Consider the following 25,829-nt stretch of genomic DNA (forward strand, 5'->3'; position numbering starts at 1 on the left):
ATGTTGCTAAAATTTTAATAAAAATAAAATTGTAAAAATTGTCATAGTAACGATAAGGACTTCAAAGTACCTTATTATCGAGCGTACCTAAATTTTCTATCAAGCTATAAAAAAAATTAAGCATATATAGCTCGAATGATAAGAATTACGTGCCATTGCTTAAAATAATATTACCAGCGGGGATAGATAAACTATTTTCTACTACGGTTAGATTTCACATTTAAATATTTTTTGAATTTACTGGTCCATATTTTTTCTTTGATCAGCCCTTGCTCTGAACTCAAGGCATGTTTGCTTCTTGTATAAAATTTTCAAGTAAAATTCTAGGATGCTCAACGGATTTGATTAAATGAGGACAAAAATCAAATTTACCAATTATCCGTTAATTTAATTCAAGAATTTTTACTTTTGTAAAATTATCTGCTTGTTTAATTTTACAAAAAATATCAAATTTCATTCTGCCCTTTGGTCCCCTCGCCTCATAGAAACTTACGTCAATTATGCGTCGCATAATCTCCGAGTTTTCTTGCCAGGAAGCCTGTTTTTCAGATAGAGAATAATAAGCTTGGGGTCCAAAAATCCCTTCCTAGTTCTGTAAATATAAATTAAATTCGAAATTATGTAAAATATAATTACAATACTACACATACACATTACCTATCTTTTAATGTCAAACTCAAGAAATTTCTGTTTTATTTTTCCTGCAATTAATCTTTTAATCATTTTGTTAGATGTTATTGAAATTTTGAGTCGAAATTTTTTCCATCTTAAAAGGTAGTCAAGTTTTCCACAATTCCATATAGATTGTAATAATTACAATTTAATCATTCGGACTAACTGAAAATAATGAAAGAGACTTGAAATGAAGGCCAAAATCAAATAAATATGAAGAAGTTGAGTCTCTCGACTTGGAAACTGCCTTGAAATATTAAAGCTAAAGGAGAGTTATGCAGCTTCAAATATTTCAACAATTTTGATTTTTAATAATTTCCCAACAAAATAAATATCAAGTTATCATTTCTCAGCAATATATTAATTATTTTTTATATTTAACAAACTTTTTGACATCATATTATATCGAACTCTTTAAATTGAAAACAAAAGCGTTTGACGTGTCATGAATAGTTGGAGGGACCTATATATATTTGTAAATTATTCTCAATTTATGGTTATAAATAAGAGTTGCAATAAGTCAGAATTTGTTGTAAAATTATAAATGTAGGATAAATTTCTTTGGAAAAGTTATATTTTTTAGAAATAGGCTCCCACCGTCTGATTTTTCGAAGAAAATGGGTTGAATAAGATGATGCTGGATGTTCGAAACTAAATTTATTAATAGAAAAAATGTTTGTTTTTAAATTATAATTTTATATTATAATGCTAAAAAAATTTAAAATGTGTTCATAGACGCCCATGCGGCATGGCTAAAAAGGTACTCTTAATAACATCTAGCTATAAAAGTATTAAAAACTTGGCCTTAATTTTCGTGTAAAATCCGATCTAAATAAAAAATAGAGAATGCTTAGTTAACCTCAGATTAACTAAGCATCCATATAAATATATCCACGATAAAAATGGAAATATAATTGAGGATAATCTTTTATTTGTATTTACATTGTGATCTCTTAATTAAAATGCAAGAAATATACTTTTTAAATGTTATTCCTGAACCATTTAAAAAAAATGGATATAGAACACTATAACACTAGCCCCCCAAACCTCCCATGGTTAAGACACTGGCCGACGATATGTAATAATGGCGAAATTGGATAGCAGTGCACCAGTAAAATATATTCCTAATTTGATTCCTTAATTTGTTAATTCAACATTTTATAAAAAATAATTATCGTAGAAAATATTTTTTTTCATAAAATTTATTTGAAAAACAAAATTAAAAAATATTACCCAAACGATAAACTCAAATGGCCAAAAAAATGTAATCTCTGAAAATTAAAAATACCAAAGGGCATAATTTTTTGAATAGTTATATCATAATTTAACCTTTTGACTTTATCATGGGGAGAGACAAATTATACTCAGAACGCCTGGATTCATTATTAGCAATCCTTGAGCGAAACGTTTCTTTTATCACGCCCAAAGATTTTTAAAAAAATGACATTTTTCTTGCAAGTCTGAAATAATAAGAGCTGGAAAATTGTTTTGATTGTTAAGAAAAAGTCGTTTAAAATTAATTTGAGAGTCCACCTAGAGGTCTGCAGTGAGCGTATTTTAACCTAAAAGCCTACCTGATCACTATTTAAAATTTTTTTAACCAGCTCGTCTCCCGTTTATAGTTTAAAAAAATTACCAGCCCGCCATTTATTTAAAACGTCTGTTTAACCCGCTCATCCGCCAAATATTTTAAAATTATTTGACTGATTGGTTTGCCTCTTTTTTAATTTAATATATTTTTACATAAACTTATAAAATATGCAATATTAATAAAAAAAATAATTTTTAAAAATAAAGCTCGTTCTGTTCATTTCACCCTAAAATATTTTAAATTCATTCACACACCCGATTGCTCATTGTTATAAAAATAATTTTCACTCCCCCCTCCCCCCCCCCCCCACTTGCCAGCCAAAGTTATATTGTTTTAAACTGCCCACCCAAATAAGGGTGAACGGGCTAAAACCCCGCTCACAACAGCCCTCTAAGTGCACCAAAAAAGATTTTGTTATTTGTTAAATTTTTTATTATGCCTACATTATATAATCGAATTGAATATTTAAAAAAAACGACCTTAATGACTTTTTTTAACTTTGAAATTTATAAATTGCTTTGTTTGTTTTTGTTTATTATCAAAGTTATTTAATTACATCTATGCTTATTAATATATTTATAAGTTATTTGCGATTATCCAGCACTTACCATTAAACGATAAGTATAATCGATTACTTATGTTGCCAACTTGAATTCCTTGAGAAAGACATGTTCTTTGGCCAAAATTGGTCTTTCTTTCACATTCTATATATAAATCATAAAATGACAATTAAAAAAATTATAAATTTAAACATAGCACTTTAATGCTTTTTTTCCTGTTTTAGCTATAAGAATTAGAAATATAAGCCATTTTTAAAGCCTGATCGCTTAATTGCTGTCAAATATTTTTCGTACTGTCAGGGTGGACAACTCTAACAAAATTTTTTATGGGCTGGACAATAATTAATACGGGCCTGAAACGTCATTACAATCATTATGGATCCGTTAGGCCAGGATTTGATTTCTAATACGAATAATGTTATAATTTTATAGTGCAATTATATAATTTAGTTTTTATTGAATTTTGTAAGGATGCCAAATTTTTAAAATTCACGGATGCCAGCAGTTCTTACATTATAATGCAACAATTTTTTTTATCCAGTAAACAATTTTTTTTTATATAGAATCACTTCAATTTCCGCTGTTTCGTTATTATCGTCATAAAACCAAATATCTGATGTATACAGTTTCCTTTTTTGAAATATTTTATTACGACTAGAAAAATCTCATTTTTTTATTTTTTGTCAAGTAAGGTGATTAGTAAAAGGTAAGCTTGCAAGTATCCATAAATATCATTTTAAGCTAATGAAAAATACTACCCCCCCCCCCCTCCACCATTCCCCCAAAATAAATATATTATGTCATTTTAAACAATATTTTAAGATTTTATAAAATTGCTATAACTGAAATTTTTAAAAAAGTTGTAAAACACAAATTTATTTTTAAAAAATTTAATCCGCCCATAGTCCTTCAAAAATTGAGCTTTAAACCCTTAATCAATGGGTGAGAAGTCACTAATTATTAAGAGAATCCTGGCTACGTCTTTGGGATTTGCAATATAGACAGACTGTTATAATTTATTTATTTTAGCATCAATTTTACAATCTCCTATGCCAGAACATTTTGTGCCATGGCTTCATATATTGATTTATCATTTTCAAGCAAGACATCATAACAGTAAAAATATTACAGCTCAATAAACCGAGTTTTAAAGAATATAAGCTATTCATTTTTTTCCGTTTTGTTAAAATGAATTGTTATAAGAAGGCTTACAAATTATTTTTTTTTAATTTATAACCCTCAATCCTAATAATCTATATTAATTTTAAAATTATAAGTAGAATGATTTCTGCTTTTCCACTTAATGAATTTTTTTTTTTAAATTTTCGAAAAAGATATTTTTTTTTTTAATATAAAAGCGAATTTCAGATGAAAAAGGAAAAGAAAATGGGATATCACTACTAAAAAAAGTCAACTTATAGGCTAAAAAATGATTGCACTAATTATGAGTGCTCATTATTTTATAAGATGAAATGATGGAATAAAAAGAGAGTATCAAGTTTTCCCTAATTTATAACTTAAAACTAGCTAGCTTAATCGATAATAGCATATAATACGATTGAATTTACTAAAATAACTACTGACTTAAAAAATGAATTCATGAATGTCTAACATTATCAATAAATCCCAATTATAATTAGTTTTTATAAAATTAAATATTTTTTTTATTTATCATTTGATTTTTTTGATTTAAATCGATTTTTGAAAAAAATATAAATTAAAAATACTTGTACACAGGCAGGATTTGGATGAGAATTATTAATATTGTGAATACCTACAAAAATACAAATGAATCGAATTGAATAACTATTCGTATTCGATTCATATTTTCGATTCGAATAATAGTAACAATTTCTTATTTATTTCTTAACGAATAATAAAAATATTATCGATTCGATTCGTCTAGATTCAAAAATCAAATTCTTTAAAAATCATTTTTTCTTAAAGAATCTTTGAATATATATTTTTTTTAATTTGTGATTTCATCTTGAAAAATTTATTGTTCATGATTATTTATAAAAGGTTTTCTATCTGGAATTTTAGGTAAATTTAATCAAAAATCTTTCTTCTTTTAAAAATCTTCAAAAATTTTTGTTCAAAAGATTTTTTTAAACTCTGGAAAAATTAGATTATTAGTATTTAAAAAGTGATTTATAGATATAGAAATAAAGCAAAAAAATAAAATGTTCTGTAAGGAACATGTTAAATACTCACAAATAATTATAAATATTTATGAATAAGTTTTAATATTTACGAATATTTTTGAATATTTACAAATAATGTCGAATATATACTATAAATTTTGGTTAATATGAAAAAGTCAAATTAAACAAATAATTTCGAATAATTCGATGAAATAATGGATAAACGACGAATAATATATTTTCCATATTCTAACAATAAATTTGTTATTCGTATTTGTAAAATAGAATCGAATCGAATAATATCCAATCGAATAATGAATAATTCGTTTTAGGTATAACTGTCAGGCGCGTACGCAGGAATTTGGTTTGGGGGGGGGGGATAATAAATTTTTTTAAGAAATATTATTGTTTTTTAAAAATATCACATAAATTTATTAGGACTAATAACTATTTCTAATACACAATTTAAATTAATGTGAATTATAAAAAATTATATGTAAAGATCACTTAAATGACCCAAAATAGAAATTTGAATTTTTTGAGCCTTTACACAAAAAGTTTCTTAGGAATAATCGCATTTTGTATGTTATAAATTTACAATGTAAAATCCAATCTTCGTTGTGATTGAGCTAATTTTTCAATTATCTCATCCTTGCTTGTCGTCAAATGCCTATGAATATTCAAAAGATCCAAACCTTTCAATCTACTTTCAGATGTTGTACTTCTTTGTATGTTTTTCAGAGACTTCCAGGCCCGGCCCCCGGGCAGGACAGTATTTTAAATTTTTTAAATATACCCGGGCCGGGCTTAAAATTTTTTAAAAAAGACACCCAAGTCGGGCCTAAATTATTTTTAAAAAACCCCAATCCGGACTGTATTTTTTAAAACAGCCTATATTTGAAATCGTTATTATCAGCTATAAAAATTAAAAATAAATTAAATTTATTTTAAAAAAATCCAGGCCGGGCTTAAATTTTTTTTAAAAAAAGCTGAGTCGGGCCTAAATATTTTTTTTAAAAAAGCCGGCCGGGCCTGATATTTTTTTAAAAAAAACCTAGGCCGGGCCGTAAAAAATCTTTAAAAAAAATCCGGGCCGTGCCCTGCAAATGGTACTTCTCCAGGCCTCTGTTATTCTTCTTAAAAAAGAGAATGTTCTCTCAGTAGTTTACTAATGGGAAGAGTTTATAAACCCTTTTAATACATTGGGAATTTAATCTAAAATGTGTTTAAAATAATGCAGAGCATCCATAACATTTTTTGGGACTATATTAACCATAGTTAATCTTATAAACATAGTTATTCAGCTAGTAAGGCATCATAAGCTACTTTAACATTTACATAATAAAAAAAATATTTTTTTTTCTATCACCATCTGAAAAAGGTTGGGAAGGCTTTTGTGGAAGTTATTTGCAGATTAGTAAGTGCTGCATGATGAATTAAAAATTCATTTATTTGGGTTATTAATGTATCTGATTTAAGATATACTCTTCTACTGATCCTATATTAATGTTTTAACGATGAGCTTGCCTTGCTACAAGTCGAGGGAGGCAAATATTAAACACGCATAGCTCTGCTTTTGACTCAACAATTAAATGTGAAATTCTTCATCAACATTAGCCCTAATTTCCTTGAGTTATGATAAAATGCTCTCCGCTATTCTCATTTTCTTAATCAAGAATGTCATGTTTTGAAAAGTAATACTTAAAATAGTTGTATAATTAAATAATACATTCTAATGAGAAATAAAATTTGTAATAAGCATTGTATCCTTAAAAGCTGTTACTGCTTGATGGCAGATACTCTATCTCGTTGAACTTGTAATTAATTTTTCCCTGTTGGACAAGAAGTTTCAGAAATAATTATTATTTGACTAGAAATTTGAAAATGGTAGACAAATATTACGCCACTAAAAATTTGAAAATAATAAGTAAATATTACGCCGGAAAACTTAAAATCGAATTTAATTGATAAAATAACTTAGTAGATAAATGTGTTAATAAATATAATTAAATATATATTTAATATGAGATACGAATATATTAACAAATATAAATTAATATAAACAAATAATATTTTTGAAAAATATATCCGGCATCTGCATTTTTTGGCTTTGGGGGGGGGGGCATTTGTCCCCCTGCCCCCCCCCCGCTGCGTACGCCAATGATAACTGTAAATAGAAAACTCTGACTGATAGTTCTAAAATATGTACCTGGTGACTTGAAAAAGCATTGTGTTTCTTTACAACTCTAGAACACATCACTTGTTTTTTTTATGAAATTTTATTAAAAGGGTACATGGAACTTAATATCCTCCAATTTTTTAAAATTTGATTGAGTCAGATTTTAGAAAATTAATATATAAAATGTTAAAATTTGACAAAAAATTGCTCAAAACCTCTAAAGATTTTTTTTCTCATTACGAATTGGCTAAATGGGTTTCCATTGTGTTGGAATATAGCCATTTACATTTGCCCTTTTTCCAAATCATAAATTGTAATGCAAAACCATTTTCACTTTACAAAATTATCATAGGATTTTGGCGAGCATCCTGATAAAGTTTAACACCATTGGAACTTAACTAGCTCCTTTTTTTTAAAAAAAAGTTTGAGGGTCTTGAGTTAATTTTTTTGTAAAATTTTAGCATTATTGATCTCAATTTTTTGAAAAATTGACTAGAAAATTATAAAAATAAATTATTTAGGCGATTTTTAAATTTGAAAAATTTGATCTAAAAAGGATGTCCAGACTATAGAATATACCAAACTGTGAATTTCATATAATTTTGCCATGCAAGTTTGAACTAATCTTAATGTATATTAATTTTTATTATCGATTTTTCATGTAGGAAAAACTGAGGTATTCCTGAAATAAATGAATCATTTTACTTATGGATGATTGAAATTTGGTAAAAATTAGTATTTTTTTACGTGACTATCATAGATTTTTTATAGGATGAGAAGCCCGTTATAGTACATGAAGACAAAAAATGAAGACAAAAAACTTTATTTTCTCTTCTCTTTTGGTATATTTTTGTTTTTATATTTTTAGCTTAGCCATAAAAGTAGGAAAATTCATTTAAAGTGTCTCAGTATCCTGGGGAAATCCCGCAAGGGACGAAATTGCAATTGCATTAGTTTGTAAAAGGATCATGCAATGTTAAATCAACAAAAATAGGTTAAATTTTAATTAAGGCAATAAAATCGGTTTATATTGATAATTATTTTATCAATGCAAATGATAATATTTATACTATATTATTTTGTTATAGTTGTTTGCTCTTTTTTTTGGTTTTTACATTTTTTAAATATATTTTATTGATATTTTGTATAATGTGCTTGAGAAATTGTTAACTTTTGTTTTTTTATGATGTTAAATATACATTTGTAAATTGTTTTATGATGGTTATTATTTAATTTATAAAAGTTAGGATCCATAAGTACTGAAGGTTAAAAACTTAGTATATCGAAAATTTAGATTTTTCATTTTTAATTCTGTTTTTTTTTAAAAATTAAATACATTTGCAATTATAACTCCGACATCATTGGAGGTAAACGCCTCTAACTTAAATATTCTGCAGATTGAATGACTCAGTCTTCCCTATTAGAAAACACAAAAGTTCATTACTAAAATTGTCTGAAATTCACATGGGCATACTTTTTGGGTGCTGGAAATGTTTACTCAACCTTCAGTAAATCATTTTAAGTTGTGAAATTCAGAATCACTATAAATTCTATATCCCAATACGACATATAATATTATTGTTTTGGACGCAGCTTAAACTTAAATTGAAATGTTAATATACGACTACATAGTTATATGCGAACTTATGTGGTTTTTATATAAAAAATTAATTAATGCAGGATAATTCAAATCCAAAATATATTATCGTTGGCTTGATGGAAATCCACTTTTGTCAATAATTTTAATGAATGCTAAATTTCATTATAATAACCCATTTACTATATGAATTTTATATGGTAATCCTCTTATTTTTAAGCTTAATAACATTTTTTAAAAAATTGATTATCAATTATTCCTTTATAAAATTATTCCATTTAATTGTCCACCCTCATGATTAATAAATGTTTTAAATTAAAATACCAATATTTTTTATCGATTGAATTATAATTATAAAAAAATATTTAAAATCCTTTGTATAAATTTTGATCTGATTTTTAAATTAAGCAAAAGCTAATTGATGATTATGATTAATATTTTTTTTAAAGTGAGAATGAATGAATATTTAACAAATTATTATATTGATTAATTTAACTCATAAATTTTCAATAAATATTGCCAATTATTTCCATTTTATTTGTGCCGAATGCCTATTAATCCAAGATTACAAGAGCAATTTTTCATATATAGAATTTTGCATCTCCTCTTCCCTTACATCTATCTATCTGTAAAACATTTAAAATTAAACTGTTTCCGTGTGCAAATTTTTTTTCTATTATATCTATCACTTTACAGGTGAAAAAATTTTGCGATTTTTTTAAATTAAAATTTATGCCTATTATTAATTTTATTTATGATTTAACTAGCTATTTATTATAAGAAAAACTAAAGCCTTGTCACGAAATTGTTACAACCGACAGATCAGATTGACACTTTCTTCAGATCAAATCAGGCTGGACATTGATTTAAAAAATTTTTTTATTCTGGTCAAGCCATTTTATTATCTAGAAAAAGAAAAAAAGTTACTTCGATCGAATAGACCTTCAAAAAAAATTAACCTATATAAGGTGAACAAAATTTTTTTTAAAAAATTAGCATACACGCCCTGCAAAGTAGATCACATGAGAAGGCTTTAAAGGGTACCTAATATAATATATATTCTATATAATTAGAATTCATTAAGAAATTGCATCTATCCTTTAGAACCTTGCACGGATAGGACTAAGTCTGAATCCTTTAAAAAAATTTAGGTTAATAAAAAAATCGATATCTTCGGGCAAACTTATTAACATATCAATTGTAATCTTACCTCGTGTTCTATCTATGTAAATCTTTGCATTAACTTTTGATTAATTTGAAAAATGCGTATAAATATATACAAGGAGATGGTAACGTAGCCAGAATTTATTCAAGAGATCGGTCACCGATTTTTTTGGGTGACCTCATTTCTTTCCTTTCTTTCTTTTTGACAATTCGATTTGAGTATATTTGTTTATCTTATTTTTCCGTGGTATTTTTTATTTGAAAATATTATATCTTCTTTTCATTGATTTAGCCGATCAATTAAAAACATTAATTTTATTCCAATATTTGCTGTTAGTCCTTATGAGTGCTCTAAATATAGTCACCATTGTAAAAGAAATATACATTAGCAAAAAATATTGGCCTACCTTACTATTAGAAATCGACTGAAACTATTTCGTCTGAAACTTTTATCAATGTTAAGTACTTAGTCTATTATTTTATTCTGTTTGATATGTATAAAGAAGATAGAGTTATCAGTGGAATTAGGATTAATTGGCATTATGTCAGAATAGAAAATTTGAAGCACTACATATCTGATTTTTGCTATTATTAAGTGTCTGATCCTTATTAATTCCTTAATCAATTTTACCAACTATAAAAAATAAATCGAGCGAAATAAAAACAACGATATCTCGCCTTAGCCATGAATAGTCAGCTTCTGGAAGCATTAGTTCTTATATCTATATCAATAATTATTACGATTACATTTTAGTGCTTCAACAAGTTTCATAGATAGTTTAAAGAAAAAAACATTTTTCAAAATAAGAAAAAATTGCCGTGATTGGCATCATGCCAGAACAAAAAATGATAAAATCACTGAATATCTGTATCTTACCAACATTTCCTGTTTATTATAATTCATCAATCAATTTTGCCAACCACTAAGCTGAAATGGAGTTATAAGAAAATTGGAAACTATAACGTCACGCCTTATGCTGCATCATAATATCGGAATTTTAATCACCATTAAAAAATTAATTACAGGTGTCTTTTTCCCCGATTCATAATATTTTTAAATTTTATTATTTTACGATCAGGTTATTATTTGTTCTTTTTTATTTCATAGATTTAGCATAAAATAGTTTAAATCTCATTATATTTTGAATCGAGTTATATTTTCAAAAATTTGATAAGAAGTCTTACGCATAAAGTGTTCCAAACTTTCGATGCGCATTTGAAAGCAAGTCAATCCAATATGTAATGCTTAATTGCAGTGGCGTCATTAGCCTTTACAATCTCAGGGGGCTCAAAAATTTTTTTTATAGCTAACAATTTGAAAATGACTTTTCATTTTTATTTTAGCTATCAAAATGATAGTTATTTTTAAAGGTATTTTTAAAAGAAATTTAAAATTTTCAGGTGCACTTATTGAAAAAATATTATTTTTTGAACTAAAATATATATTTATACGAGCATTTATACATTACTATCATCAATATATAAAATTAGGGAAATATAATATTCCGTTTTTCATTTTATTAAATGTGCCTAACATCTTTTGATAAATTGTATATTTATTCATAGATTTTTTCACGTACTTTTTAAATAAAAGAAATAATTTTTGACACGTTTTCATAGGCCTAGCCAGTGGAGAGGGGAGATGTTTAATGGGCCGGGCAACTTGTGCAAAAATTTTAAACGGGTCTGGTTTTGCATACTTCTACTATATATTGTCTTCGAAAATAACTTTTACCAATTCATTAAATACTAATTAAAAATTAATATAACATAATATAATAGGTAAATAAACGATGAACAATCTTTGAATTAGTTTATTGATTTCTTTTTAAAAATCTAACTTTTACATTTTTTCTCAATATAAAAGGGTTTCATCTTTCACCCAAACCGTCTTCCTATGTTCCAGAATCGTGTATGTTGATTTTCCTGGGGGTTTTGACCGGCATAATACTGTTTTTCAGCGAGGTTGGACACATCGAATATACGTTATCAACCTCAGTGTTCTTCTTGTTCCTGCTACCTCCTATAGTTCTGGAAGCCGGCTATTTTATGCCTAGAAGACCGTTTTTTGAGAATATAGGCACAATTCTATTGTTGGCAGTTGTTGGAACATTATGGAATACTCTTTCGATGGGTTTCGCTTTGTGGGGTATTTCACGTTCAGGTAAATGCGTTTAAATTTTCAGATATTAAATTATTTTATTAATTTCTTTTCAAATGAAGCTTTTGAAGAATGATTTAGACTTTCTATTATTATATTTCATTTACCATGTGATAAATCGAACTGCATAACTTTGATAATATCATAGGTAGTTTTTTTACCCGTAAAAATACTAAGATACAAGATGCACTAGTCAAATTTAGGAATTTAGCTAATATTATATGACCAAATTTTAAAAAAATAGGATTATTTGGGATCGATGTGCCATTATTGCATTGCCTACTATTTAGCAGTTTGATATCGGCAGTAGATCCCGTAGCCATTTTAGCTGTGTTCGAAGAGGCTCAAGTCAATGAAATTTTGCACATTGTAGTCTTCGGAGAATCTCTTTTGAATGATGGAGTGGCTGTGGTAAAAATAACGTTAATTATTTTTCGAAATAAATAACCTATAATAAGAAGATTAATAAAGAGGCAAATACTTTTTAACATAAATTTTTGTAATTGATATTTGTAATATACACTTTTGAAATTTATTTTGATGTCTCCTTAAAGCCAATTAATATTAAGGAGATTCAATTCATATATTTTTTTAAGTGTAGGATTGACTACATTATTCTTAAAATATATGAGGCTAAGCATTTAACCTTTATTTCTATAATAACGCAATGTTAACTATTTACATACTGATGGTTCAGGTTCTGTACAATATGTTTGGGACTTATAGTAAAATCAAAGCCGAAAATATAATTTCCAGCGATATCGTAGCAGGCATATTATCATTTTTTGTGGTGGCATTAGGTGGAACCATCATAGGAAGCATATTCGCATTTTTTACCGCATGGCTTACTAAGTATGCATTATAATATACATTGGAAATAAGAGTGGTTAATTTTTAAAAAAAATATAAAACCCTTTTTTTTATTAAGACCAAAATATACACCGACATAATATATCTTTGTGTTAGTCAGACTTGACCGAACTTTTGCAAAAATTTTAAATTAATGTTCGATCCGTTAGAATTTAGAAAAAATATTCGTTCAACTTGATTGTATTGAACTAAGACAGGTCAGTACATAGCTGTAATATAAACTTATTGTATAATTTATTAAATGGAAATAATAGATTTTTTAGCATAATATTCTATATTCAATCAAAATTCATAACCATCCCTTTTGATAAAATTAATATAATTATGATTACACTATTGTTCTTTAATGACATTATTAATGTTTTATATAATTACAGCAATAAAAGCTTAATAATTATATACAATTACTATAAAATATTTGATAATTACAAATTTTAGATACACTGAAAAGGTAACAGTCATAGAACCGTTATTCATATTTTTGCTAGCTTATGTTTCCTATTTGGTCGCCGATATGTTCAAATTATCCGGAATTTTGGCGTATGATATAATTAAATTAGTTATATAATCGTGAGTATGCATTTTTCTATATATACCTGCCTATAAAACAAACCTCTAGGAATTTAAATCGTTATATTTTTAGTCTCTTTAATCATTAATGGTTATATCATAAAAAACTTATTTTTTAAAATTAATTATCCATTTTTAAAAAGTATCGTGTTTTGTGGGCTTATAATGAGGAAATATGTGGAAGCCAACATATCACCGAAGTCAACGACAACTGTTAAATACACGATGAAGATGTTGAGCAGTATGTGCGAAAGCATAATATTTCTCTTCCTGGGTCTGTCAACCGTTGTTGATACCCATGTGTGGAATACGGCGTTTACCCTTTTCTCCATCTTGTTTTGCCTCTTGTTCCGGGCTATAGGTTTAAATTTAAATGATAATATATTTTAGAATGAACCACGCATTTAATTTCTCATTTATAAAATAGTCAATATTCTAGGAGAAAATGTCAGGAGAATAAGATGTTTTTCTTTAAAGTATAATTAAAAATATGATACTAACACTAGCCCAAGGCATATTAGGCCTTAAATTTTTTTAACTTATATTTTTATAATTCAAAGAGACATTATGTGGCATTTTAATCACTTCAACAGGGGACATATATAAGAATATATTAATGGTATTGATTGATTGTGAGTTATACTTATCTTTATTAAGACAAACATTACTAAACGAAGAGGAATAAATAAAAATTTGTTTTTATTAAATTTTTCGCACAAAATCTATTTCAATCAGGTACATAGTCAGCGAAGTAAATCAAACCCCTCCCCCACATAGCTATAAAATCAGATTAAAATATATACTTGAAAAAAGCCTTCGAAATTAAGTAATCACTGATTTTATGGGGTTAGAGGAGCCTACTAATATTTCTCTTAGTGAAATGGGAGAATGGCTAAAACTCTATTCAAAAAAAGTGCTGTATTTAACTCGATATTTTTTTGCATTCGTTTCTTTCAAAAAATGTTATTGATTTAGTTAACACCATAAAAATTGCAGAAAGTATTTAGGGTTAAAGAAATTAGTCAGGCAATTTAGTCAAAAAATGGCCAAGCCTTTCTTCCAACTTTTGACAAAATCTTTTAGGCAATTTATTTAACTAATATTAATTATCGGTTTATTTAAAATCGGCTCTAGGTTTTTAACAACACTACCCATTTGAATTTTTTGATTCACTGAGTGAGAGGTTCTTGATTTATCAAACAACCCTTGCAAATCTTAGTAATTTACTAATTCCTAATGTATTAAAATTATTATACTATTATATATCCATTAGTACTTGAACAAATAAATGGCTTTCTTCTTTAAAAATAATATAAAATAGGAAGTTATACCTTAGAAAATAAATTAAAAGGATTATTCCTTCTACATATACATAAAGATTTGACACCAAATACTGATGAAATCATTGGAAAATTAGCTCACAGAAGAGATTGCATATATTTTTCATAAATAAATATCTTGCTGCTTTATATGTAATATTTCTTAAACTATTTTTGTTTATTATATTCAATATTTAAATTATTATTAATTTCAATAATTTATATTTTTGAATAAAAAAATTTTCGGCACACATTTTTTTTATAGTGATTCATAATAGACAGGTAGCAGCTCCATTTTTAGCCATTTCACCCGATTCAAAAAAAGGCAGCGAGTTTTTAGCCTAAAACTCGGAGATATGCCGGTCGTATACATTTAATATTTTAAGGCATTTTTCTGCATACATTTATATTTGATGATTATTATACCAATTATTTATCTATTAGAAATTGCCAAGATCCTAATAAATATACGAAATTCTAGATATCCATTTTAGAATATTTTAAAAACTAACTATCTAAAGCAAATTTATGAACCCACATAATATTTTCCCTATATATATTTTTTATATTCCGAAAATATCGTTAAAAAAAATGTTTTGTAAAAATCTCGAATCATAATTTAACTTATTTTGTAATTTTATAATCATTTTTGACTTTTTACTTAACTTTTCTTTTAATTGAATTTTATATATTTTTATTATGATTCATAAAAAATATTCGATTATAAACAAATGTTACAAAATATATATAAAGGAGTACTAATCATGATATCTTTGCTGAATAGGCGCCGACTAGTCAAAATGAACACAGTTGACATTTTTATTTTGATTTATGGTGGTCTGAGAGGGGCTATTTCATTTTCCTTAGCTATGCTTTTGGAAGAGGAAGCCATTGGACTCAGCACTAAGCGCATGTTCGTCACGACCACGGTCACCATAGTTATTTTTACATCCTTTTTTCAGGTATTTTCCAATGTAAAAAATGAAATTAAATAGTAATATGCTAAAATATTTTAAGTTCAAAAAGCCTATGGATCAAATTATTTAAGTTATATTTAATATCAGCTTAAATTTTATTTTTACAGTGTCCAAACTTTAAAATCTATAAGCTTGTGCATAAATATTTTTTATTATTTAGGGTCTCACCATACGTCCTCTTGTGGAGTTCTTACGTGTTAAAAAGGCATCTGCCAAAGATAAAAATATGGGAGACATATTACTAGAAAGAGTATGCTTTTTTTGTTTAAAATATTTGATCATATCTCTCAATTTTAATATATACATTATTTAATATAGAATAATCATAGCGCAATTATTATTATTTTTAAATCTATTTTTATAGTGCTTTGATCATCTCTTGGTTGGAATCGAAGACTTAATCGGCAATAAAGGCAGAAATCGAGTTCGGGACCAGTTAATACATATTTCAAATAAATATTTTTATAAATCATAATATTTTATCTCAAATAAAAAAAATAAAACTGAAATTACCAACAAAACAGTTAAAACAGTGATTCAAATTTAACTAATTATCTTATAAAATTAAATTATTTCCTCCTTTTAAAAGTTTTATCCCTTAGTATTTATATCTGGGTTTAAACCTGGACAAAAAAAGAGTTCTGGTTCCGGTTGGGTTCTGATTCTTAAATTTGACGTGGTTTCCATAGTTCAGTTCTAAACTCTATTATAGCAATCAAAAAATTTATTTTTTATTAAAAAATAAATAAATCCTTTAAACTGAATCAAATAATCTTTTAAACAATGTATTGTATATTATATATAAATTGGCGTTTTTGGTAGATCGAACCTACAATAAAATAAATATGCATATCTTAGATTTGAAGTCTTTGAAACAAAATATCTCAAGCCATTCTTGATGAAACAAATGCCAACTTCCAGAGAAAATAAACTGGTTCAGGTATGCACCAAACTAAATCTTAAAGATGCTAATGAATACATACACAAATTTGGCGGTGATATACATGCTTTCAAAAAAGATTTATCGTAAATTATTTTATAATTTATTTTTACATTAAGCATAAATGATCGGGATTGCTCTTAATAAATACATTAAAATATTAATTTCCTTCCCCACTACGTTACCCTACTGAAAACGATGTTTGAAACCCATAAGACAATTGAAATTTGGCATGATTAGGGAATTTTTCGTAGAAAATTTTAAAAAGGAGCATCGATGCCAACTATTGGAGGCATTTTTGAAATCTATTTTACATATCACAAAATTATTGGCTAAATTTTAAATATTATTTCCTAAGTTTTAAAAACTTAAAAAGTCATAAAACTTTAGTTTTAGCAATTAACATATTTACTTCAATTATTTCTATTCCATGAGAATTGTTGCAATATATAAAATTATAATATTGAAGTATATAAACTTCGCAAAATTTAGTTGTTTGTTGAGGTGTCATACACCAATTTAAATTATATTATTTTAAATGCATTCATTATTTACATTTTGATTATATCACTCAATTTAGAGGCATGCGGAGTTTACAAATTGTTTTAACGGAAATAAGGATACATATAGCATAACTTTGAACTTTTACATTATATTTCAAAGTATACATTAATATAACAATTTAAAATTAAAAGTATGCTTGTTGATAGTCAACTCGTTGGTGAAATGCCAGTTGTTGATACGTCACATTTAGATCCGGTTTACTCCAATAGAGAAGAAGCTGATAAATGGCATTATATGATGGAAGATATAATGTACCAGCCAAGACAGAGAGTTTTGACCCATTTTATTATTATTTTAAAATTTCTTAAGCACGATTTTATCATTATTATAATATATTTTTTATTTCATGGAAAAAAAAATGATAATGCCTTATTCTCTTTTTCAAAACAACTTATTAACACTTCTAGAAAAATTCCGTAAGTCTTCTTATGTTTAATATTTTATTATGAGCTGCTTCTAATCATTTGCTTTGGATCCATATTATGCCAAAAGTTATTAATAACATTTTATTTACTTTGCTTTTTTATACCAATTATTTAATAATGCACACCGCTTAATAAAATGCTCACTGTTAGCTTTCATTTTAATACTTGAAGCAAAAACATGATATATTATAAATATAATAATATATAATAGAGAGATGCAAAAAATTTTTTGGCCCGTGTCCGCCTGCGGCCGGATGGCAAATTTTTTTTAAGATTTAGGCCAAGCCCATAGCTCGCTATGGTCCGCGTTTAGAATTTTTTTAAAAGCTTACAGAGAAATCTTAATCAAAATATTACTTTTATTCTCTATTTTATTTTTTGCATTAAATTTAAATAATAACAATAACTTTGACAAAAATAGAAAGGAAATATAATATTATAATTTTTTTCGGATCAAGAGTTGGATATATATTCTGTTGATAATGTTACCGCGGACCAAACTGATGGCCGGCCCTGCAAAACCCTAATATATAATATATTATTTGAGAAAATACATTACTCTATTGTTTATAATATAAGGTGAAAAAATACAGCAGGCATATGCTCTTCGACAATCCATCTCACATTAACCTGCAAATCACCCCTTCGTATCGACATACTTCTAAGCTTAAAACCACTCGGCCTTTGCTGGAATCCAATAAGATTCATAAAAGAAGACAAATCACTGAAAAATCGAAAGATGGTTATTTACATAAATTAAATTCTTTAAAAATAAATTTAATGAAAATATATCTATTTTATAGAAAGCATCAAATACAAAGAACATTCAAAATTATCTGGTATAAGTGGAGCTTTGAGACGATTCTCCCTTAGTATAACGGGCTCTCCTTCCCGTGATTTGGGATCCATTAATAAAAAGAATGACAAAAGAGGCAGCAAAGATTCTGAGGAAGGCTTGCGATTTTTTTCGGATACTCCTATGCACAACGTCGGAGATGAAAATGGTGGGAACAAAGTTCAATCTGTCAACAGTCCTACAACATCCTCTGATATATCCTTTGATAATGTTTCAACCAAAGCATTTACCCCCGTTACATCCCCTACGGGTAGCAATAAACACGTAAACTTTGTATTACCTGCGAATGGCGTCGAGAAATCTACTCCTAAGCCCGCTTCTAGTATATATATAAACACATTTTATATTTAAATTTTTTAAAATTATTTTATAATAGACATAATAAAAATAAATTTTAATATGAATGTGGGTCTTAAAAAAGTTTGAGTTTCACTTAAAAACAACCTTATGACATGAATATAAATTATTACATTTCGAACTTAAACTTTCTTTAGATAAAAAGGTTACTAATAAATTTGGATCATATATGGATGACGGGGTAGATCAAGAGGAAGAAAGATTGATAAAAAATGATATAGATACCGACTCATCTCACGAGACTCCGCCCTCAGTAAAAACACTACAAGTTTTGCAACCGATTAAGGTTATATATTAGATAAATTTTGATTGAAATATTAAATAAAAACTTCTAATTAGTCAATTTAAAATTAAAATTATACTCTTTTTATATTCCCCTTTTGGCATAAAATTTAAATCCTTTATAGCCAGCGCCCTTAGCTCCTAAAATGGACATGAAAGATGGTCTACCTTCTCCAATTCTTTCGCAACTCGCTGAAATAAGGGAAGAGACACCCAAAGAAGCGGAAGATAAATTGTTTGATATAAAGAAAGATAACGAAGAAGTTGATGATCGACCTGTCCAGGATGAGCAACGCAAAGAGTCCTTAACTATAGCTGAAAAGGCTCTGCCTTGGAAAACGCCATCCCCTAACCCTCAGAAAATGCCAAACCCTCCTAGAAAAATGAGCGACTCATACGCTCACTCCCCTGCTCACCTAACTTCTTTAATGGATAACGACCCTTCTCCTCCCATAAGTAACAGACAAATTCACTTAGCCAAAGGTGCTAAAAACTTATTAAACATCGCAGGAGAAGGATCAGAAGATTCATTTGTCTCTGCCCTAAGTCCTCGATCTTTAGTAGGCGGTTCAGTAATTAGTCTTGGCGAGGAGATGAAGACTTCAGTAAAGAAAAAAGGGATTCAAGATAAGTCGATTATTGTGGAACCGGCTGCGCAAGTTAACTTTAAACCGGCTCCCAAGTCAAATAAGGGAGCACCTAGCCCGGAAGGATTACAGAAGGATACTTTATAAATAAACGATTTGATATTTCTGAAAATTTTATCAAATATGAACCTTTTATAAATTTTAAAAACATTTTGGTATTTGGTGTATTAAAAATGGTGGTATAGTTTATAGATAAAATTCCTAAATTATTTATTTAATTGTATCGACAGTTTATTTATATTTTGAATTTGATATTAGAATTATTATTAATAAATTTTTATATAATTTCTGTTCAAAAAAATATATTAATAAATTTACTCCTACTGGTATTAAATACTGTTATATTTTTTTTAAAAAATTAATATTGCTTTCTTAGTCACATTTTACATAGGGACGATTTCATAGTGTCATTTTTCAATATGTTTGTGAACTAAGTTACTATTTATTTGAAAAAGGTTACTATGTGACTAAAAAAGTTATATATGAAAATTTTAATATTTTAAAATTGTATTTACCTTGTTACTAAACGAAAATCTAATCTGAAAGTAGCGTATAGAGGATTTTCAAATGAAATTTTTACAAAAAATATTAAAGATTATATTCTAATAAGCAATTGCATCTTTTCATTTTTTGCGCTTTCATATTATATTATCTAATAATTGTGAAATTATATTACACACACAATGTCCCATAAACGGGGGGGGGGGGTGGATTCCCTTCCATATAGGTGGTAAGCATTTTAGGTGGCAGAGAATGATAAATATTGGAAGGAGGCGGTTGCCTTGAAATTTATTTCTCTCGCGAAAACGCTTTGTAAAGGGGAATCATCCAAGGGTTTAGGTTAAAAGGTTATTAAAGAGTTGAGAATGAATTATAATAAGTAGAACTTATAAGAATTAATGTGAGTGAGAGGATTTTTTTGATACTTAAAACTGAGCCTCATTTGAAAACTTTTTCTCAATGGATCCTATTTAATCTTTAAAAGGTCCCTTAAATATGCCACTGTTTATTAGAATTAAAATTAAGCTTTAAAAATATTTTTTGCGAATTTTAAATCAAAATTTAAAACATTATATTCGGTTATATTATTTTTAAAATCATTATTTACAATTATTCGACAAAACAAATATATTTATAAGTAATCCTTTGACGTTCCTTTTAATGATATAAAATAGCTCTAATCATGTCATAACCGATATTTTAATGAATTTGTCCACAATGCAAAATTTTTCTTATGTGGTTGTTATATAAAATTTTTCCCACTATAATTTATTTAAATTTTATAACTTATACTTGTTCCTCTATAGTTAGTTTTAAACGCTAAATTCTTATTTTGAATTAATTAAGTTTGAAATTTAGTGTAAAGTGACATTGACCCAATTAAAATAAATTATTTAAACTTATTTATGAAATTAAAATCTTATTTTAAAAAAAAAATATATTAAAAGTCTAAATCAAGTCTAGTATAAAATTTTTTTTCAAAAAGCTTAGATTTTAAGCGAATGCGAAGTAGCAAGTGATATTTTTTAAATATCATCATCCATCTCATCCTTTGAAGTATTGTATGTAAACTTACATAACACAAATAAGATCATCTCTTTTTTATAATAATATTAAAATTATACATCGCTCCCTCTATTGGTGAATAATAAACACTAGATTTAATATTACATCTTTCTCCCTCCCCCAAATTTATCATTATTAGCATAAATTTTTATCTTTTTGACCCTTCATTATAAGTGTAATATAATTTTTTTATCAAGTATTTATTCCTCATCTCAATCAATATTTATAATATTAATTGTTCGAGTATAAAATCTTGGTTCCATTATAGAAGTCATGTACATAATATGACTCCTTATTTAGAAAATAATTTTACCCATAAATTCTTATTAGAGGCAAATTTTAAGTATATTTTGTTAAATTATTAAGTATTAAATCTTTAAGAAACATTTTATTTATACAAAAAAATTTAAGCGAAATATTTTAGGAACCATTAAATTAGCATATGAGATTAGGAGAACTGAATTATTTTATGGCAAAAAATTTTTTAATATCTGATACTAAGTTTAAATGATTTATGTCAAATTTAAAATATGATTTGGTATTAGCCTCAAGCAAATTATAAATATTTTATAAAATTATGTAAATTTAAAATCAAGATATTTTTTTCTTCTTCTAAGGTCTATTAACATTATTTTCGAAATAATTGTCAATAAAAATAAATAATGATTGCTTAAAAAAATTCATATAAAACTATAACTTAACTTTTTAAAAAGAGATATGTATTCCAAATGGAAAAGTGAGTTATCTATGAAATTCTAATCACGTATGAAATTCACCGATTTAATTTAACATTTTTTAATTAGCCATTAAGATATTGGCTTTTACGAAGTTTAAAATATTATTTAAAAATACCCTAGGATCTCATAAAGGATTTATAAGGGTTTGGTTGTGGACAACTAATATTTTGACGGGTTCAAGCTCAATTTTCTATTTAGGCTAGTCCAGACAGGCCAATCTTAGGTCGAGGGTTTAGCTGGGTTCGGCCCAGGTCTTGTAAAAATAGAAATTACAAAGATCAAATAGAATGAGGTATGTAAAGATTATTTTGTAAATATAAGGTTAAAAAACTTTTATTCCATTAATGGTAAAAAAAATTTGAAAAACGGGAATCATGTTAAGACAGCTGTATCTTAATGCATTAGGAGTAAAAACAAATAAATCTAGTTTGGATGTAACCTAATATTTTTTTTGTTAAAAATCAATAAATTGATGAAAATGACCCAGGTTCAGGGGAAAAATTCGGTCTCTTCCAGGGTTATACCGCTAAATTTTTTGGGTCCGATTCAGAAAAATAGACCAGAACACAGATTAGGAAATCTAGGTGTGGTTCAGAACCATGTTTGGCAATAAATTGCAAAATCAATAAATCGTTTTATAAGAGTTGTTATTGCAGGGTTGGCAATATTTATCAAATTAGTCCGAGTTTGTTTTTAGATTTCAAATGTAAGATCTGTCAAAATAAAACATTCAAGATTTTTTTTATTTATTATATTATGTTTAAGTATTATAATCTTAATAATAAATTAAAAATTTTATACTTTGAAGAAAAAGTCATTTATCTAAAATTAAAATTTGTAATTTCATACCTTCGACTTTATATTTATAATATCAAAATCCTTCACAAACTTCAAAAAACATAATATCTTAAAAATTGTATTTTTAGATATATCACAATATGGGGAAACATAACTACTACAAATTTGAAAAAAAATGCTTAGCACATCTCACATTAAATATATACCAGTATCTTTTTTATTGATAATCCTGATCGAAAGCGTCGTTAAGACATTAGCAGCTGATCATGGTGGTGAGACCGAAACTGAACATTATAACCCTAAAATACTGAGATATCAAATAGCCACAGTTGATTTTAAGCACGTGGAAAAGGCATTTATGATATCTATTTGGATGCTCCTAGCCAGTTTAGCCCGATTAGGTAATATTACGAAACAAATAATAGCTTTAGTTGTTTTATATACATATTTTGCACAATTTATAAAAAATTTATATCGAGGCAATCATCATTTTTTTATTTCAATATATATATAATACATTAAACATTGGGGGGACTAGAGCTAGTTGGCGCAAGGGGCTTACCAGTTCAGCGGATTTTTATCTAGCAGACATGTTTAGAAATTCAAATTTAATTATGTAATAGCATTGTATAATATGTAAAATATGTACATATATTTGGGGCGAAAAATACTTTATATTTTTTAGCTATTTAAATTATTTTATGATAAAATGTGTTTTTTAGGTAAAAATCAAAATGTTTTTACACTACAATATTAGGTAGTATTAAAATGGAAAGAAAATAATTAAATTGACATTATTTTAAATTTAAAACCCTCTTTTTGCATTTCAGAAAGTTTATAATCATATATCATGTTTAAATATATTTTTGGATCATAATAATTATATTAGTAACTAGGGGCTGGTCGAATCAGGGCTTATCGGATCAATCAAATCATGCTTATAAATATGATATATTAAAATATATTTATACAATAATATAAAATAAATATTTATGGTTACTATTATTTATTTAAATCAATTCTAGTTAGTGCAATAGAATTAAATAAAAAAATTATTAAAAATTTTACACATTTTTTATAATCCAAATAATTCGTATTTTGTCATTTTTATATAAATTACTTTAAATGGTATATTTATATGATCAATAAAACATTGTACATGAAAATAATAGAATAATAATATTAATTATCCTATGGAAAATAAAATAATTGGTTGTCGCAAAGATTTATTTTTGCTAGAATCAATCATGAGAAAAAAGTATAAAGGAGGTGTTCAAGTTATCTCATGGTATTTTGTAAATTCAAATACAATTACTTTCGGACCTATGATGATTTTGTCAAAAATTGCGCCGACTTGCCCTGGTCTCTCCCCTACTTTATAGTGTCTAAACAATTGAAGAGTTTTCGCTTTGCGTTTTATTTCAAATGTTTTTGTAATGTCATGTACAAATTGGTAAATGTTTTATTTTGCATTAAAAAATACCTTTAAATAATACTTCTTCTATTATAGTAAGACATAATTCTAAACATTATATGAAGAGATTTTTTAAAAAAATAACATCTTTATGATCATAATATTATAGTAAAAAATGAATTTTAATATTCAATTAATAGGAGGTCAGTTTGAATTAGATTTCGTCAGTAGGACTGATTCAAAAATTTAAACTCAAACGTTATATATGAATCGAAACTGAACTGGTTTTATGCTAGACGGTGCCAAAGGTATAGTTTAACAAATTTGTGTCTTACATTTTTTGTTTGGATCGCCACTGCCACATATGTTTTTAATATTCGAGTAGTTGCATGTGTTGCTTAGTTGTTAAATGAGGATTCAAATATTGGCTTCTTTCTGGGTTTGTTCCCAGGCTGAACTGGCCCATTCCTTTGCTGAAGCTAACCTAGATCGTTGCGTGTTACGGGGTAGTGATACAAAATCGCTCAAAGTTGAATTTTAAAAACGACTAACTTAGCATTTTATCCAAAGAAATATTATGCAAGTCTGAAGATTTTGCTTATAGATGGCACAAAGGTTTGGACATCTATCAGCGAAATTTTGAGTAAGAAATATTTTTCTCTCTAAAATATTAAGTTAGCCTTAAAAAACCGTTTTAAATGGCGATTTTGCATCACTATTACGGGGTATGTTATATATCAGATCTGGCAAGAGCATGATTGCATTTGTTAATATATATTTAAATGGGTCTTATTTTATTTTATTTTAATAATTTGGTCGTTTAGCAAATCGATATGACTTGACGCCGTTTATCATTAACCAACAGAACCCTTGGATAATGAATACTTACTGTTGTAAATAAAATTTTCCCTCTTTTTTACATAATCTTTCTAGTAAATATATTAATTTAAATTTTAAAATTCTTTTAGGCTTCTATATATCACCAACGCCCTCTAACTACTTTCCTGAGTCATGTATGCTTTTGCTATTAGGCGTTCTCTCGGGGTTGGTGTTATTTTTTTCCAGAATCCAAGGCATCAATTACACAATTTCAACAAGCCTCTTTTTCCTTTTTTTGCTTCCGCCTATTGTATTAGACGCTGGGTACTTTATGTCCCTCCGACCTTTTTTTGAAAATATAGGCACTATATTACTCTTGGCAATAGTTGGAACTATTTGGAACACATTTGCTACAGGATTATCACTGTGGGGTATCGCGAAAACAGGTAATTAAGTAATATATTAAATGTCATAAGAATATTTAAGTAAGTTTAGCCCTCATATGTTTTTACTATCTAATTATTTTCTATTTATATTAATATTATTTACTATCTATATGCATGGCAATCGGGACGAAAATATAAAAAATCAATAAAAAATATAATAAGAAAAATCTTAAT

The 25,829-nt window shown here is 26.9% G+C and overlaps 2 protein-coding genes across 6 annotated transcripts in view; both read left to right on the plus strand.

Annotated features, from left to right (window-relative positions):
- LOC135925528 (Na(+)/H(+) exchanger beta-like) overlaps positions 1-20,110 on the plus strand; it is a 35,040-nt gene extending 14,930 nt beyond the window's left edge. The window contains exons 2-17 of one of the 2 annotated variants that reach the window (XM_065460909.1): positions 7,812-7,871; positions 7,918-8,140; positions 11,775-12,071; positions 12,313-12,479; positions 12,766-12,920; positions 13,377-13,478; positions 13,652-13,869; positions 15,581-15,789; positions 15,965-16,054; positions 16,169-16,239; positions 16,663-16,830; positions 17,440-17,578; positions 18,313-18,475; positions 18,537-18,911; positions 19,084-19,232; positions 19,354-20,109. In XM_065460909.1, the coding sequence (XP_065316981.1) occupies positions 11,822-12,071; positions 12,313-12,479; positions 12,766-12,920; positions 13,377-13,478; positions 13,652-13,869; positions 15,581-15,789; positions 15,965-16,054; positions 16,169-16,239; positions 16,663-16,830; positions 17,440-17,578; positions 18,313-18,475; positions 18,537-18,911; positions 19,084-19,232; positions 19,354-19,962 (2,865 nt within the window). In that variant the 5' untranslated portion in view covers positions 7,812-7,871; positions 7,918-8,140; positions 11,775-11,821 and the 3' untranslated portion in view covers positions 19,963-20,109. Of the gene's footprint in view, positions 1-7,811; positions 7,872-7,917; positions 8,141-11,774; positions 12,072-12,312; positions 12,480-12,765; positions 12,921-13,376; positions 13,479-13,651; positions 13,870-15,580; positions 15,790-15,964; positions 16,055-16,168; positions 16,240-16,662; positions 16,831-17,439; positions 17,579-18,312; positions 18,476-18,536; positions 18,912-19,083; positions 19,233-19,353 lie in introns of both variants that reach the window. The other variant, XM_065460908.1, reaches the window with a different exon arrangement.
- Positions 20,111-22,090: 1,980 nt separating this feature from the next.
- Positions 22,091-25,829, plus strand: part of LOC135925554 (probable Na(+)/H(+) antiporter nhx-9) — a 39,395-nt gene continuing 35,656 nt past the window's right edge. For 3 of the 4 annotated variants that reach the window (XM_065460940.1, XM_065460944.1, XM_065460945.1), the window contains exons 1-3: positions 22,091-22,177; positions 23,105-23,377; positions 25,359-25,655. In XM_065460940.1, coding sequence (XP_065317012.1) covers positions 23,152-23,377; positions 25,359-25,655 — 523 coding nt within the window. In that variant the 5' untranslated portion in view covers positions 22,091-22,177; positions 23,105-23,151. Of the gene's footprint in view, positions 22,205-23,104; positions 23,378-25,358; positions 25,656-25,829 lie in introns of all 4 variants that reach the window. The other variant, XM_065460941.1, reaches the window with a different exon arrangement.

The sequence above is a fragment of the Gordionus sp. m RMFG-2023 genome, chromosome 2 (genome assembly GCF_954871325.1).
Source record: "Gordionus sp. m RMFG-2023 chromosome 2, tfGorSpeb1-WG-v2, whole genome shotgun sequence".
Taxonomy (NCBI): domain Eukaryota; kingdom Metazoa; phylum Nematomorpha; class Gordioida; order Chordodea; family Parachordodidae; genus Gordionus; species Gordionus sp. m RMFG-2023.